We start from the raw sequence: 14,670 nt of genomic DNA on the forward strand, positions 1-14,670 counted from the left end.
ACCATCAGATGAGAGGAGAGATGATAGTCTAAAGTTAGAGACCGCACATGTGACGATCCTCTAGGGTTGAAGCTTACAACAAGTGCCAGAATATTTGAACTGCGGCATCCGCAGCCATGGATCTTTTGTCGTTCCTGTGATTGATTGCCATTACATTGAAGGCCATGTCCATGACCTGTGAGACTTTAACAATCAATTTAGGGTATGTAAGCCGAGCTATTTGGACTGGAAAACTGTGTTCTAGTGCCCAGCATGTCCTTCCAATTTCTAACCATGCACTTTGACGACTTGAGTCTCGCGATTACTCGAAATGGAAACTCCCGATTTTCTACAGAAATAATTTGAGACCAAAAAATTATGATAAGCATGCAAATCCATTTAGAAGTTGGTATGCTGATGCAAAGTCAGCACGAATCTGACAAGAGATTCGCTGTGCCGCTTGGCGTCAGCACTATTTCCATGCTTCAATATTATGTGAGCTTAAAACCGACTGCTCCCCATTCTGACAGGATCAAGGACTTTCTGCCCTTACTGCAATATAAGCTATCTGATTTTTATCAAGTGTTTGTTATCGCTAGTTGTGGCGATGCGCTTCCTTACGGATTCTCGAGGCCTTGGTGACCCAAACTCTGAGGAGGTCCCTCTCCTTGTCATTGGGGCTGGGCTCCCTCGCGCTGCCACATCATCAATGCAAGCAGCCTTTGAGAAGCTAGGCTGCGGACCATGCATGCACATGGCAGAGATCCTCCCTCATCCTTCGCGTTTACGCCTCTTCATCGCCGCGCTGCGCGAGAAGAATCCTGAAGTTCGACAAAAGATGGTTAAGCAACTCATTCACGGCCATCGCTCCATCTGCGATCTTCCTGTCGTGTACTTCACACCAGACATGATGGACGCATATCCAGATGCCAAGATTGTGCTCAACCAAAGACCCGATCCTGAAGTCTGGGCCAAGAGCGCTGAGGAGAGCTTCTGGTTCTTCTTCAGTCCTTGGTTCTACTGGGTTGGTCTGCTCTGGTCTTCTGATCGGATGTGGTATACACTTAATATGGAGAGCATCAAGTTGGGCAAGGAGAAGTATGGTTCAGCTAATATCTTCTCGGCGGAAATGTACAGCAAGTATAACGAGGAGGTGTTGGCTGAGGCGAAGAAGAGGAATCGAGAGGTTCTCCAGTTCAAGGCAGAGGATGGTTGGGAGCCGCTTTGCAAATTCTTGGGCAAGGACGTTCCGAGCGAACCTTTTCCTCGATTGAATGAGAAAAAGACTTTCCAGATCGTGAGATATGTATTCATCGCGAAAGGCGTTTTGTCTTGGGGTGCTCTTTTCGGCGCGACGTGGGGCTTTTGGAGAGTCGCGCGGTGGTACATGTAACTCTACGCGTGCATTCAGCCACCATTATCAAATAGTGTATAGAAAGTATAAGATTACCGTCATAAAAAGCAAAAAATGAATCGCTTGTTATGCTAACTGGAGGGTTCGAACCTCCGCGGTTTCCCACTGCGGGTTTGGTTTCTGATAAGAACCTAAACACAGCGCCTTAACCACTCGGCCAAGTTAGCGATGATGATTCGGGTGGCGTAATGGCTCACGAATGAGCCCCAAGACCCAATGCCTGAATTACGACGAGAATGTAAAATAACCTCAAGCCACCGAATGCCGATTTTATTGGCAAGAGAAATGTTTAGAAACCATATGAAGCTCATCTTCGTATCTGTGCGAAGGTTTGATCGAGTCTACATGTATGAGGGAAATTTGAAGCAGGCAAACTGGCGGAGCTTCAGATGATCGACACAATTTGACAAACATCACAAGGGCAAGGCAATGTCATAGCAACATATGCCGCTCAAATTTCTGTATCTTGTCATTTACTCATAATATCTAACAATCTTGTTCATAGCGGCTCCAACAGGAATCCAAAAGTCGTCTCCTCAGTCTTAACCATAAGGTCTTCACGAACAGCGGGTCCACAAGCACCAGAACCGACACCAGCGACCTTACTATCCAGTCTAATAAACACCGCATCATCCTCTTTCAAATCAGGAGGATGTCTGGCCTCATGAATAGTTGCATCCCTGTGATGCGATGCCAAGAAGCTGAAATTCTTTCCATCCAAGCGTGTCGCACGTAGTCCAATGCTTGGAGACTTGGAGTCCCGAAGGGACACCCATCGCGTGTCTTCCCTGTTACCATTCTCTTGGGGAACATCGTAAGGGGTCTGGAGCTCAGAAACAGACTCGGCATTCCAGATCCCAACGCGTTGAGAATCCTTCTTGTCGGGATAGCTTTCTCCAGGTCCGCGGCCGAGCCACTTGACTTGCTCTAGGGTCTTGCTACCATAGAGATTAAGACCAATTCTTGGAACGTGCTCAGGGAACGATCCTGTTGGTGATAGGCGTGCGACGTTGACACTGAGAGCTCCGGTGAGATACACTGTGTACTCGATTTCACAATCCCATCCCCAGAACAGAACTGGAGGAGTGATGAAGGTATGTGACTTCACAACCACCTTGTCTGAGTTGGAGGCATCAACGGAGAAAGATCGAAGTTGAGATTGTAGTTGCTCAACACCAAATCGTTCCCAGTAGGGAACGGCTCCAGGGACGTCGTTGTCGGTCTTGGGGCGCCAGAACGATGGGATGATTGCGGCTTGGGTCTTGGGGTCGAAGGTAAGGAGAGTCACGTTGTTTGAGACCCAGCTCTTCAGAGCACCATAAGCGCGGTCGAAGACGAACTCGAAGTTCTTGCCAAAGACTGACACAGTAGCGCCCTTCTCGGTCACCGACAGTTTAGAAGTGAGGGTGTTGCTTGCGGCGAGAGCAGCCTTGGCATCAGTCTGAGGAGCCTGGAGCTGCTGCTGATACCAAGCAATCTCGTGACCAGCAGGTGCCCAAGCTGTGGAGTGCTTGAGGGATAGTGTCACTGTCAGGTAGACCTCGTTGTCTTTGTTGTATCGCTTGGCGTCGACTGGAAGAGATACAGAACGTGTCTCGCCAGCTGGAATCTCAGGGATGTCGAATGACCCCGAGTAAATCAATGTGGATCTATTTCATAATTAGTATCCTGCAGGGCTCATTTCTTTTCGAATCAACTCACTCTTGGCCAAACTGCTCCACCTTGTAAGATGCAGTCAAGTGGTCCAGACCAGCAAAGTCATGCCAGTTCTCAATCTTCAGCTCTCCATCCTTGAAAGAGAAACCAACAGGTTGAATGACCTTCTTGAACTCTGTCAGACCAGGGGTAGGCTCATGCTGACTGTTCAGAAGACCGTCCATGACAAAAGTCCCGTCGTTGGGTGTATCTCCAAAGTCACCGCCGTAAGCGTAATATCCTGCTCCCTCGTGGTCATCCTTCCACAGACCGTGGTTTGCCCACTCCCAGATGAAGCCACCTTGGAGACGAGGATAGTCGCGGAAAGCTTGCTCGTAGTCTTCTAACCAACCGGGTCCGTTACCCATAGCATGTCCATACTCGCAGAGAACGATGGGCTTCTCGTACTTGCCGTCCTTGACACCCTCTTCCTCGGCGTACTTGATCAATCGATCAACTGTAGGATACATATAGCTATACATATGTGTCGTCTCGGCCTCCATATCTCCCTCATAGTGAATGAGTCTCGAGGGATCAGCTTCAGTAGCATACTTGAACATCTCTCTGTGGTTGTCACCATAGAAAGCCTCGTTACCGAAACTCCACATGATAACACTGGCGTGATTCTTATCACGGTTAAGAACAGCCCGGATACGGTCAAGGTAGGCGTCCTTCCACTTGGGGTTGTTGGAGGTGAACTCGGCAGCCTTTCCGAAAGCAAGCTTCTTTCGCTCGCCGTAGTCCATTGACTCAGGAATGTCAAGAGGTCGAGCAACAGCATCGTAGAAACCGTGGCACTCAAGATCAGCCTCCGCCATAACCCAGAGACCATACTCGTCACAGAGATCAAGAACGCGAGGGTCATGAGGTTGGTGTGCGCAGCGCAGAGCGTTGATGTTGTGCTTCTTCATGATGAGAAGATCACGCTTGGCGAATTCCAGGGGTACAGAGCGGCCGAGAAGAGGGTGATGTTCGTGACGGTTAACACCTCGGAGACGAATGCGTTTGCCATTGACCTTCATTAGGCCATCCTTCAGCTCAACCGTTCTAAAACCAACGCGTTGCTGGACTTTGTGAAGAACAGTCTGCTTATCTTCAGACTTGAGTGTTATCTCTGCTGAATATAGATATGGTGTCTCTGCTGTCCATTTCTTTGGATCCTCGACATAAAGACTGAGAGTAACCTTTGACTGTCCATCGAAAGAGGTCTCTGTAGATCCAATGACAGCTCCTCCGTTCTTTGCAAGCTCAGAGACTATGAGCTCGACAATGACGCCCTTTTGAGCAGAGACATCGACGGATGCGTTGAGCCGAGCGTTCTTGTAATCAGTGTCAAGATGTGGCGTGAGAAAAAAGTCATCGACTCTGGCAGCTGGGAAGGAAATAAGATACACATCTCGGAAGATGCCTGAAATGATTAGTTATCGGTTAAGTTGGCGGTTTAGTAGCTACTAACCTGACAGCCACCATTGGTCCTGATCTTCGATGTACGTCGCATCAGACCACTGATAAACCCTCACAAAGAGCTCATTCGCGCCCTCGCGGTTGACAAACGACGAAACGTCAAACTCAGAAGGATTTCTTGAACCCTGAGCGTATCCGATCAGGGTACCGTTCACCCAAATATGATAAGCGCTATCAACGCCATCAAAGCGTAATCTTAGCTGAGAATCCGCAGCCCAACCTGTCGGGACATGAAATTCTCGACGATAAGTTCCCGTAGGGTTCTCAGTAGGAACATATGGCGGGCAAACAGGAATTGGATACTGAACATTGGTGTACCAGGGCTTTCCGTGGCCTTGAAGCTGCCAATGACCAGGGACTTGGATCTGACCATAAGCGACATCTTTTGCGCCTGGTTCAGGTGCTTCCAGAACTGTGCCAGCGAGAGAAAAGTCCCATGTTCCGTTCAATGAGATTGAAGTATCGGGAATATGATACGAACGAGTGGGGAGAGTGTTTCTCCTAAAGACAGCCTCGTTGATGTAGTCCGGTTGCGAGGGATCCTCTTGGAGAGGAATGCCCTTGGGCTCTTGCTGAATGCTGTCTCCCATTTTGACGATGAAAGAAAGACGATTGAAATGAATTGAAAGACCAAGTCTCAGGAATTATTGGACTTTTATCTTGATCTCCTCCTCTACGATAGCACAGCCCCGCATCGTGATACGTCTCTACATGGTCTTCACTCAACACGTGCTTCGGACTGACTTTCGGGGAAGAGAGGACTCCACTAGAATCCATGATAGGTGCGGGTACATTGCTCCATTGGTGTTGATCATGCCTTGTTTGGTGGAACAGCCTGAATGCACCAGAGCGTATTGGGATTAGAGGGTAACAGCCCGGGGATGTCGGAGCCGGAGCGGGGCAAGACTGGAAAGGCTTGGCTGGGCTACCCGACAGCGGAACAGCTCTGAGGAGATTGTTACCTGCCAGCTGATTACGACCTCATGGGGCCAGCCATGGGATGGAATGGACTTGGTATTAGGTACTGATAATTGAGAAGTGTGAAATTGAGGCGCACTTGAGTAGCAGACAAGGGTAATAAAGACTGTTCAGGTTTCATGGTGTGTTGGAAAAGGCTGATACAAAGGACTCACTATTCGCATTAAAGTACTAAAACATGCTGGCAAATTATTTACATGACGCTACAGACTTACAGAAAATGAAGTGCAGTACCTCCTATAACCATGTTATTCCATTGGTTCCGCCAGTGAGCCTCTTCTTTTCTCTCAGCATGGCCCAGGGGCCTCTAGACTGGCAAACTAGAGACGATGTTTGCATATCAAAATCTATTATTAGGAAGGCAGGCAAGCTTCTAGCCCCCCTAAGTCACAATCTAGAAATGCGGTCCACTATTAGGGCTGAACTCTCCTTGGCATTGGTCTCGGATGTCAAGTCAGTCCTCCGTCGAAGTGTATTGCTGAATATTCCCCGAGCACGACACCTACTTCTAATATCAATAGCTTTGCGTTGTCAAATGTATAGTAGAATCTAAGGAGACTTCCCTATCAAACTATCTATATTAGGCACAATAGAAAATAAGAAAACTCTCTATAGTTGTCAAATACCTAACGTGATATCTTAAGAATTAGGTGCTGGAGATCAGCAACAACTAAGCAGCTACTCCGTAATTGGGCGAGAAATACAGAATGCGGAGGAATGATTACAAGTGAGTTCAACCGATATTTGCCTTTGTAAATGAGTTTTTATCTCAAATATATAGGTATTTACTCAAAACCCGACCTTCCTAATATTATATCAACGAGTAAAACAGTGATCGCTTGCGATAAGATAAGGTCGATATGTGATTATGTGGCCGCGTTTCACATTAGAGTTGCCGAACTTCCGAGATGGAGAGATACTGCACTATTGACCAATCGACTGTTTCTTTTCGAGCATGTTGGTTCTGAATGTTCATGAAACTCGTAAGTGACAACGCGTTTTCAGCCAACAGCGTCTCCACTACCGGATATCCGGCACGTATCGCCTGGCATAGCCTCGTCTGCACATGTCATATCACCAGTAGCTTTCGCCCATTTCTTCAGCTTTCATCAACAAATACCGCTAATCCAGCCACAAATCCTTAGAATACCACCCGGCGTATTGTGATGTCACCAAACATTTCCTTTGACTCCGGCACAATCGACAGATTCAACCGGGCAGCAGCCGGGTATATCGTGCCTCTCCTTCTCATAGTCACGAATCTGATTACCTACATCAACAAAGATGCATCCAAAGCTTATGATCTTACTGGCCTTAACGTCTTTGCCAACCTCTATTTGCTTGGAGCCTATCTTAGAGGCGACAGGTTCGGCTAATGGTCCCCGACCAAGTGCGCTGAACCAGGAGATGTATCTTGAGTTGCTTCATGCACTGGAACAGCTTCAACACGGAGAGACGAAAAACAACGTGGAAGAACAACGGCCCGAGAAACGCAGATCTGTGAGTAATACCAAGTTCCTATTTATTTACTGAGCCATGGCTGATTTCTAGATATATGAACGTGCATGGGATGCGATTGCGCCATCACATGAGTTTAAGGAGGGATTAAAGGTAAAGCAGTCTCTTGAATGTGAGAAGAGTTCTAATGTATCCATCAAAGATAATATGGCTCCGCTGGAGTGAGTTCAAGCAGGCGATCCATGACTTAAATACGGATATGAACTGAATATTTAGCTTTCGAAATCAAGCATGCCGTCGGTTTAACAGAATGCGGACGCTTTAGTGGACACGCCGGTCCAAATAACGAGCTCTACTATCAGTATGAGGTTGGTACATCTCTCATCTAACCTCACGTCAGATAGCTAAAGTAGAGCAGACTGATGATGGCCACTGCGATACCGTCATCGAACAGATCGAGATTGAACGGGCAATCGAAAGCCGTATTAAAAAGGAAGGGGTAACACTTCGTACCACCGAATGCCTGGACCTGACTGACATTGGCGTTTGGAATGGTCACCTCCTCATTGGACCGACCAAGGGCTTTGACTACGAAATAGAGTGCGGGCCAAAGCTTATTGTTACTCCGGTATCCATGATGTGGGATTTGGAAAGTTTAGAGGAAGCGGAGAAGGAGAAAGAACAGCAAGCTGACCGTGAGCTATAGAGAAATGAGTTTAGTTGAAGATGATGAGTCGAGCAGTGATTCTGCAGGTAACCTATAACATATTTCGATGGGCCATCAACCGTGAAAAGAGTAAAAGGCCAGGATAGCAATTACGGGAAGTCAATTTAACCTTATAGGCAGCAAGAAGTCAAGTAGTTGCAATTTCATAATCAATTATAACCAAGAGAATGATAACTGCCGCAAATGACATGCATACCGGACGTGGTGGTTATTGTACTTAGCTGGTACTTGAATCTTGTCACAGCGCACTTGCGTCGCAGAAAAATCAAGTCGTTGCATCCTCAGAGGATTGTATGAATTTAGCACCAATGGCATCATAGCCTACAAAATCCAGGAAAACTACCTCGGCAGAATGAGCTTATTTAGTTTAGGGTTGTATTTAGACATCACTAGCTAGACGCCGAGGGAAAAAGCTTATTCTAATCCACTTATGGCCTCTCTTCTCTCGTAGTCCGAATTGACGGTGGATGTAACTACTGCGAGTTTGATGGGTTTGTGGAAGCTCTTCATTGACTTGGATATGATCGAATTCGGTGCCAGGGAAACTGTCTTGGGGTTTAGAACGTAACTCGCAGACGATTGGAATGTCCTTGAACAGCTGAATCTTTGTCTTGATAATGCAACCAACACGGCAGGAAGTCTGATCCATCCTGCACAGTGCCGACCATATCCTTCTTTCACAAGCACCAGTTTCTGCAAGAACAAGGAGCCCTCGGGGATTCCTTAGGACCAGACGGGTCGTTTCATCAAAGTAGTAACAGGAGGCGATATGGACTGCAACATCTTCTGGATTGTCGACAGATCTGATCATCGATATCATTATTCAGGCGGCAATTCGGCACAAATCGAAGATCAAACGTCGTTCAATGACCAACTGAAAGATGCAGAAGACGAAGGATTGTGCTTGCAGCCAACATATCATGACTCTTGATGAAGATGATTATATGAGAAGTACAAGGATAAAATCCTTCGACTGATGCTTTTCGGTAAATAGAAAGGTCCGAGAATCCATTTCGCAGAGTTCTACAAATAGCTCAATTCACAGTCTTGACAATGGATGTTTCGAAGGCTATACAAAGAAAGAGGAATCCACAAGAGCTCTAATATCTGTAGGGCTCTATGCTGGTATTACAAAGAGTTAGCTAAAAACCAGTAATTCATCCCAGAGGATTCAGCTATCTGTCACTAAAGTCCGCGTGGAAAGCTCGGATCCGCCAGCATATTGTGTGTGAGACCGTGGCGCTTATTGTTGCGGGGGATGCCGTTCTACCGAGTTGCATGCATCTTCCTCATATATAGAGCCGCTGTTGGCTTTAGTTCAAGTGTGTTGGTTCTGCGCATGCAAAATTCTCGTAAGTTCCTGCGCCTCTTGTAGAACCAACAGCATTTCACATGGGTCGGATAAGCGGCATGCTCACTTCCACGCCGAAGATACCCTCACCCATCGAATCATCTGACATTCAACATCTGCTCTCGTCATATCACCAAATCCTTCGAAATTCCCATCAAAGACCTATAAAAGACCGATACCCTTCCAAGGCCTCACGTTCAATCATAGTAATGACTCCAGAACCTCAACTCGACCCTCATTTCCTCGATCAAATTGTTCAAGCATCAGCAGGATACATTCTTCCCACTGTCCTTCTCGCAGCGAATCTCGCTGCCTACCTCAGTAAAGATGAAACCCGCCCTTATGAACTTCTTCGTCTTAATGTCCTTGCCTTTGTTTATTTACTCTATGCCTACCACAGAGGTGACCGAGGCCGTTAACGAGACCGAGGCTGTTAATGAGGCCGTTAAGATGCCGGATTCTCTGGCGCTGTACCACCTTGAGGACTTTGAGTCTGAGGACTCTGCCCTCGAGAAGCGCAGACACGTTACGGTAAGTTTATCTCATGGTGTATTGTTTACAGTTCTGATATCTCTAAAGGTTTGCGAGAGAATCATCACTATTACCTCTCATTGCGTTATCATCGGAGGTGCTATCAAGGTAAGAAACCCCTCGGTCATATCGACAGGCCTATAACATCACTTCTTAGGACGGAATTCTCCAGATCAGTAAGTGTGAGATAACTAAGTAGATTTTGAGCTAACATGGCGCTCAGGCGCTGCCATTAAACATGCATCAAACGTCAAGACCTGTTCCACCTTTACTGGACATGCTGGTCCGAACAGCAACCTTTTCTACCGCTATCGTGTATGTGAACCTCTCGTTCTACATTATAGCAGTAGATACTGACAAAGGAAACCGCAGTCTACTGGTAGACACTGTGACACGACTGCTGAACAGGAAACCATTGCAGGTGCAATCGAGCATCACATCAAGAACCATGGGCACAAGATCTGCGGCACCCAGTGTTTGGAACTAACCCATGGTGGAACTTGGCACGGATACCTCCTCATCGGACCGGCGAGCAACTTTGACCACAAGACTTACTGTGGGCCGGAAGTAAGCTTCAAGCATTGTGACTCGGGAGGCAAGGGTGACATTAACTAAGCTGATCAAGAGCATGGGTGGACATGTTAAGCACGCAGGCCACCAGCGTTTACCCAATCACCCCTCTTAAGATCCGTTTGGTTTGAAGCATAGGAGCTTTGATTGATACACGGTGTGTTCGGAAGGTAGACGGATGAATATTTCCCTTCGCTTCTGTGATATAGCAGAGTCAGATTTACATCGAAAGCTCCACGTAGAGCTTTTACCTAACCAATTGTGCCATCACTCGCACCTCCTTTGTACAAGATGACAATGGCTTTTGTAATGCATGCAAACTCATGTCAAAAGAACCCCCTTGTGTAACTACTTGCCTGTTGTGCAAGCCACATGCCTCAATACACTTGGTGAATGTCCACGAAATGGGGCCTCTCTATACTTAAATTCAGGCTAGGCAGGATACCGTTAAGCTACGTCAGTAAGTGTCTTAGGTGTAGTGCAGTCTATTAGGACTCCGCGGCGAACAAGAGCGCTACCATTTCCGCGGCAAACACCGGCGAAGTGAATGTACAAGACGGTGGCGGGGCGTCCCGTCAAATCTGCTTAAGAAATAATAAGCTATATTTCCCCAGGTTTCCCAGGTTCCCCAGATTCTCCATGTGGAGATCTTTTAGCAAGGCAATTCGATATCAATATGACCACAGACATCAATATCGAGAAGGGTGAAAAGAATGAGGGATGCCATTCTGAGACGGAGCATCCACTTACTCAAGGAGAGTTATTGCACCAGCATGGTGAACTGAATAGAGGGTATGCCGCATCTCCCAAACTTACGGCTGGTCTGCATGTTTGTCTGGTTCAAACACGCCCACGCGTGCCTATAACATCTTGCTTCACTGCTAACGAGACAATTACAAAGGTTAAAGTCTCGCCACATTCAGTTCATCGCCATCGGAGGCTCCATTGGCACGGGGCTATTTCTTGGTATCGGCAGTGCGTTGACAAAGGCCGGCCCGCTCTCGCTCCTTCTTGGCTACACCATAACCGGAGTCTTCATCTTTGTCATGATGATGAGCCTTGGTGAAATGGCGACTTGGCTCCCTTTGCCTGGAGCCCTTCCCCAGTTCTGTGCCAGGTACGTTGATAGAGCCTTGGGATTCGCGGTTGGTTGGAATGTATGGTACTCAGCAGCGATCACCCTCTGTGCAGAATTATCAGCTGCTTCCCTCATAATCGGATACTGGAAAGGGGCTGAGGGCGTCAACGTGGCTGTTTGGATTACTATCATCCTCGTTGTCGTGGTACTACTCAATATCTTCGCCGTCTCTATTTATGGCGAGGCAGAGTTCTGTTTCGCCTCGATCAAGGTCATCACAATTGTGGGCCTTCTAATCATGACGTTCATCGTTATGCTTGGAGGTAACCCCCAGAGTCGCCGGCTAGGCTTCACATACTGGAAGAATCCAGGGCCGATGAAGGAATATCTTTCTGAGGGTGATCTTGGTCGCTTCTTGGGCTTTTTTACCACATTGATTAACGCTGCCTTTTCCTTTGGTGGCGTGGAAATGGTTGCTGTTGCTGCCGGTGAAGCTGAGAACCCTCGCAAGAACATCCCTAAAGCTGTCCGTCGCATCTTCTGGCGCATTATCTTCTTCTACGTTCTTGGTGCCCTTGCAGTGGGTATTTTAGTTGCTTCCAACGATCTTCGCCTATTATCAGCCCAGGCAAGCGGTACTTCTAATGCCGCAGCCTCACCATGGGTGATCGGAGTCCAGAACGTCGGCATCTCAGTCCTTCCGTCTATCATTAATGCTGTTATCCTTTCGTCGGCTTCATCATCTGCCAATGCCTTTATTTACAGTGGATCCCGTTATTTGTACGCATTGGCTGTGAATAAACAAGCTCCAGCCTTCTTCCTCAAGTGCAACAAACAAGGAGTACCCTGGATTGCTGTCCTGGTTACCAGCGCCATGGGCCTTCTGACCTATCTTTCAGTCCAAAAGGATGGCGGTGCTGCTCAAGCATTCCAGTGGTTTCAAAACCTCGTTACTATTTCATCACTGTTCACCTGGTCCTGTGTATGCTTGGCATACATCCGTTTTCATGCTGCCTTAAAGGCGCAAGGAGTTGATCGCGACACTCTCCACCTGAAAAGCTATTTCCAACCTTGGGCAGCTTGGGCCGCTCTCATCTACTTCTCAATGTTGATCATTTTCAACGGTTTCAGCGTGTTCATGTCAGGAAGATGGAACATCAGCGGTAAGCTTTATTCTCGCCCAATCAACTCTTTTGCGTGTTATTCAGACTCTATCCAACTACAGCACTAACAACTATTTCCAGACTTCTTCGCGGCGTACGTCAACTCTCTCATCTTCGCCGTCCTTTTTATTGCATGGAAGTTGATCAAGAAGACGAAATGGATCCCGTCAAATGAAGCTGATATAACAAGTGGCAAAGACGCCATCGATGCACTGGAGGAGATCTGGGAGGATCCAAAGCCACGTAACGCTCTCGAGCGCTTCTGGTTTTGGCTAGCATAGGACTTTGCTCTAGGAAAGGTTCGCCACTCTTATGCCCAAGGCCGATATGCAAGATCAAACAAAGAATATTCATCTTGATCGTAAGCGCTCTTGCACTATTTTAAACCAGAGAGTCGTACTCTTGGTCCACTCGGAAGCTTTTTCCAAGGTTTCGCAATTGAATATACTCTGTCCTTATGTAAAATGTGTCCATCATCGCCAAAAGTTCCTGTTTTACGTAGACAGCCTTCCTTTTATTCCCTGTGGCTTGGCTTTTGTTGACCTAGGCTACAATGAGTACGTCGGCGTAGCTGAGTACAGTTTATTAGCCGCAGATTCCCGCTGAGAGACGCGCTGATGGCACAAAAGATTCTAAACTTCAAGACGATTATTGAAGTTGGTCGTCTCTCAAACTTAGGCTTAGTTTACTTCGCATTCTCTCACTTCGAGTTTCTACCTAGATTCAGCCGTGAGTGCAATTGTGGGAGGAGAACATCAAAAGTACGCGGGAAGGATTTATTGCTATGTCTTCTATCGTTCCTTTGACGTTTGGCTTTCACAAACAGCCTCTCTGCACTGCCTCGTTGTTCAGAGCTTTACCATCCTTCTTGGCCTGGAGTAGCCTCTTCAATGCGTTGACCAGATCGGCAACGGCCTCCTCTGAGGTTTGATGGTGGAACACTAAACGCCCGTTGGGGAAGACAGTGACTGCCGCATCGGCGCAGTACTGAACAAAAGCAGCACCAGGAATATCCATGCCAGCCAGATCTAGTACCACCATGTTGCTTTGCGCAGGCAGCGCTAGCCTGTATCCTGTGTCCTCGAGTTGACTGCCAGCTCTCTTTGATAATGCATGTATGGCTGGAAACTGGGGCACTGTATACTCAAATGCAGACAAAGCTGCAGCGGCCATCATGCCAGGCTGTCGGGTACCACCGCCAAGCATCTTACGGTAATACTTACATCTCTCGATGAAGCGCTTACTTCCTACAATAACGCTCCCCATAGGGGCACCGATACCCTTAGCTAGGCAGATAGACATGCTATCAAAGCATGCAGCATAGTCCTTCAGGCTGACGCCCTCAGCAACCACACTATCGATTACTCGGGCCGCGTCGAGATGCATGGCAACAGGTCGTGAGCCCTCGGAAACTGCGAATGAACGAACGTAATCTGCATAGCTCGTGCCTCTGCTAGAGGGAGAACGGTGCCGCTCAAGGTGCTCTCTAGCGAGACAACTCGGGTCGGAGGAAAGTGGACTGTACCCAGGTCAGTAAACTTCACAGCGTCGAGCAACATGTAGAGAGGAATCTCTCTTTGGTGTTTACTCACTGTTTCCGTCCGCGATCATGTTAGCCTTCACATCTTCGAGTGTAAGATGGATGCCATTCGTCGGGTGGACCGTAGTAACTGTGGCTTGAGAGATGACCGGCAGGGCTCCAGACTCCCAGCACTGAATATGGGCTCGATAATCACAGAGAACACTGTGGGGAGGTTGCGTGAGGTGGGTGCGAAGGCAGATCTGGTTTCCTTGCGTGCCTGAAACCGCCCACAGCGCCGCTTCCATGCCAGTCAGCTCAACCATCTTCGCCTCGAGGGCCTTGACAGACGGATTGCCCTCGGCATCGTAAATGTCATCGTTGACCGAGGCCGCAAGAATGGCCTGATAGAGTAATGCGTTAGCAGAGCTGGGGGAGGGGCGGGGCGATCAAGAGGGCAAGGTTACATACCTCCATCATTTCCTCAACAGGAACAGTAACAACATCAGATCTGAAGTCGCGAGATGCCTTTGCTTTCGCAGCCTGTATCTTTTCATGAATCCGAGTGGTAATAGGAGATTCCTTGACCAGGCCGTTGACTAACTGGCTGACTGTCAGCAGATATGGGCTTGGAGAGCCTGACGGTCAAACAACTCTCAATTTCTATGTACCCATTGATAGCCATTGCAGTTGATAGGGCAAACGTGGTGTGGTAAGGCAGTAGAGGCGGAAGAAGGGCCCTT

At 47.8% G+C, this 14,670-nt stretch overlaps 6 protein-coding genes and 1 non-coding gene across 7 annotated transcripts; 4 read left to right on the top strand and 3 right to left on the bottom strand.

The window, feature by feature from the left end:
• Positions 1-170: 170 nt before the first annotated feature.
• On the top strand, positions 171-1,372 carry FOBCDRAFT_244186 (uncharacterized protein; the record flags this gene model as incomplete). Its single annotated transcript, XM_031191147.3, has 2 exons — positions 171-206; positions 563-1,372. The coding sequence occupies 2 exons, from the start codon at positions 171-173 to the stop codon at positions 1,370-1,372; spliced, it is 846 nt and encodes a 281-aa protein (XP_031032378.3).
• Positions 1,373-1,462: 90 nt separating this feature from the next.
• Positions 1,463-1,560, bottom strand: FOBCDRAFT_t228. The gene has a single exon. It is a non-coding gene; the product is annotated as a tRNA-Leu (tRNA).
• A 278-nt stretch (positions 1,561-1,838) lies between these two features.
• Positions 1,839-5,195, bottom strand: FOBCDRAFT_264652 (glycosyl hydrolases family 2, TIM barrel domain-containing protein). The gene is made up of 3 exons (XM_031191148.3): positions 4,545-5,195; positions 3,095-4,496; positions 1,839-3,042 (listed from the first exon to the last, which is right to left on the bottom strand). Exons 1-3 carry the CDS (start codon positions 5,140-5,142, stop codon positions 1,893-1,895), a joined length of 3,150 nt encoding a protein of 1,049 aa, XP_031032379.2. The 5' UTR covers positions 5,143-5,195; the 3' UTR covers positions 1,839-1,892.
• A 1,427-nt stretch (positions 5,196-6,622) lies between these two features.
• FOBCDRAFT_232312 (uncharacterized protein) lies at positions 6,623-7,953 on the top strand. The gene is made up of 5 exons (XM_059609892.1): positions 6,623-7,030; positions 7,082-7,141; positions 7,191-7,209; positions 7,265-7,356; positions 7,407-7,953. Exons 1-5 carry the CDS (start codon positions 6,815-6,817, stop codon positions 7,692-7,694), a joined length of 675 nt encoding a protein of 224 aa, XP_059467924.1. The 5' UTR covers positions 6,623-6,814; the 3' UTR covers positions 7,695-7,953.
• Positions 7,954-9,051: 1,098 nt separating this feature from the next.
• FOBCDRAFT_232318 (uncharacterized protein) lies at positions 9,052-10,503 on the top strand. The gene is made up of 5 exons (XM_059609893.1): positions 9,052-9,597; positions 9,646-9,705; positions 9,755-9,773; positions 9,821-9,912; positions 9,970-10,503. Exons 1-5 carry the CDS (start codon positions 9,394-9,396, stop codon positions 10,210-10,212), a joined length of 618 nt encoding a protein of 205 aa, XP_059467925.1. The 5' UTR covers positions 9,052-9,393; the 3' UTR covers positions 10,213-10,503.
• A 340-nt stretch (positions 10,504-10,843) lies between these two features.
• Positions 10,844-12,689, top strand: FOBCDRAFT_244188 (amino acid permease/ SLC12A domain-containing protein; the record flags this gene model as incomplete). Its single annotated transcript, XM_059610592.1, has 4 exons — positions 10,844-10,959; positions 11,069-12,009; positions 12,058-12,408; positions 12,490-12,689. The coding sequence occupies 4 exons, from the start codon at positions 10,844-10,846 to the stop codon at positions 12,687-12,689; spliced, it is 1,608 nt and encodes a 535-aa protein (XP_059465981.1).
• A 535-nt stretch (positions 12,690-13,224) lies between these two features.
• Positions 13,225-14,612, bottom strand: FOBCDRAFT_244191 (pyridoxal phosphate-dependent transferase; the record flags this gene model as incomplete). Its single annotated transcript, XM_059610593.1, has 5 exons — positions 13,225-13,529; positions 13,632-13,820; positions 14,001-14,331; positions 14,399-14,530; positions 14,571-14,612. 5 exons carry the CDS (start codon positions 14,610-14,612, stop codon positions 13,225-13,227), a joined length of 999 nt encoding a protein of 332 aa, XP_059467926.1.
• Positions 14,613-14,670: the final 58 nt, after the last annotated feature.

Source organism: Fusarium oxysporum, chromosome X (assembly GCF_013085055.1).
Source record: "Fusarium oxysporum Fo47 chromosome X, complete sequence".
Classification (NCBI taxonomy): domain Eukaryota; kingdom Fungi; phylum Ascomycota; class Sordariomycetes; order Hypocreales; family Nectriaceae; genus Fusarium; species Fusarium oxysporum.

Bases quoted from the DNA above. Each gene is read 5' to 3' on its own strand.
- FOBCDRAFT_232318 (XM_059609893.1), top strand. From the start codon at position 9,394: ATGAAACCCGCCCTTATGAACTTCTTCGTCTTAATGTCCTTGCCTTTG. The intron at 9,598-9,645 runs GTAAGTTTATCT...ATATCTCTAAAG, and splicing joins AGAAGCGCAGACACGTTACG to GTTTGCGAGAGAATCATCAC. The intron at 9,913-9,969 runs GTATGTGAACCT...AGGAAACCGCAG, and splicing joins ACCTTTTCTACCGCTATCGT to TCTACTGGTAGACACTGTGA.
- FOBCDRAFT_264652 (XM_031191148.3), bottom strand. From the start codon at position 5,142: ATGGGAGACAGCATTCAGCAAGAGCCCAAGGGCATTCCTCTCCAAGAG. The intron at 4,497-4,544 runs GTTAGTAGCTAC...TAATCATTTCAG, and splicing joins GGACCAATGGTGGCTGTCAG to GCATCTTCCGAGATGTGTAT. The intron at 3,043-3,094 runs GTGAGTTGATTC...ATTATGAAATAG, and splicing joins GTGGAGCAGTTTGGCCAAGA to ATCCACATTGATTTACTCGG.
- FOBCDRAFT_232312 (XM_059609892.1), top strand. From the start codon at position 6,815: ATGCATCCAAAGCTTATGATCTTACTGGCCTTAACGTCTTTGCCAACC. The intron at 7,031-7,081 runs GTGAGTAATACC...GCTGATTTCTAG, and splicing joins GGCCCGAGAAACGCAGATCT to ATATATGAACGTGCATGGGA. The intron at 7,357-7,406 runs GTTGGTACATCT...AAAGTAGAGCAG, and splicing joins AGCTCTACTATCAGTATGAG to ACTGATGATGGCCACTGCGA.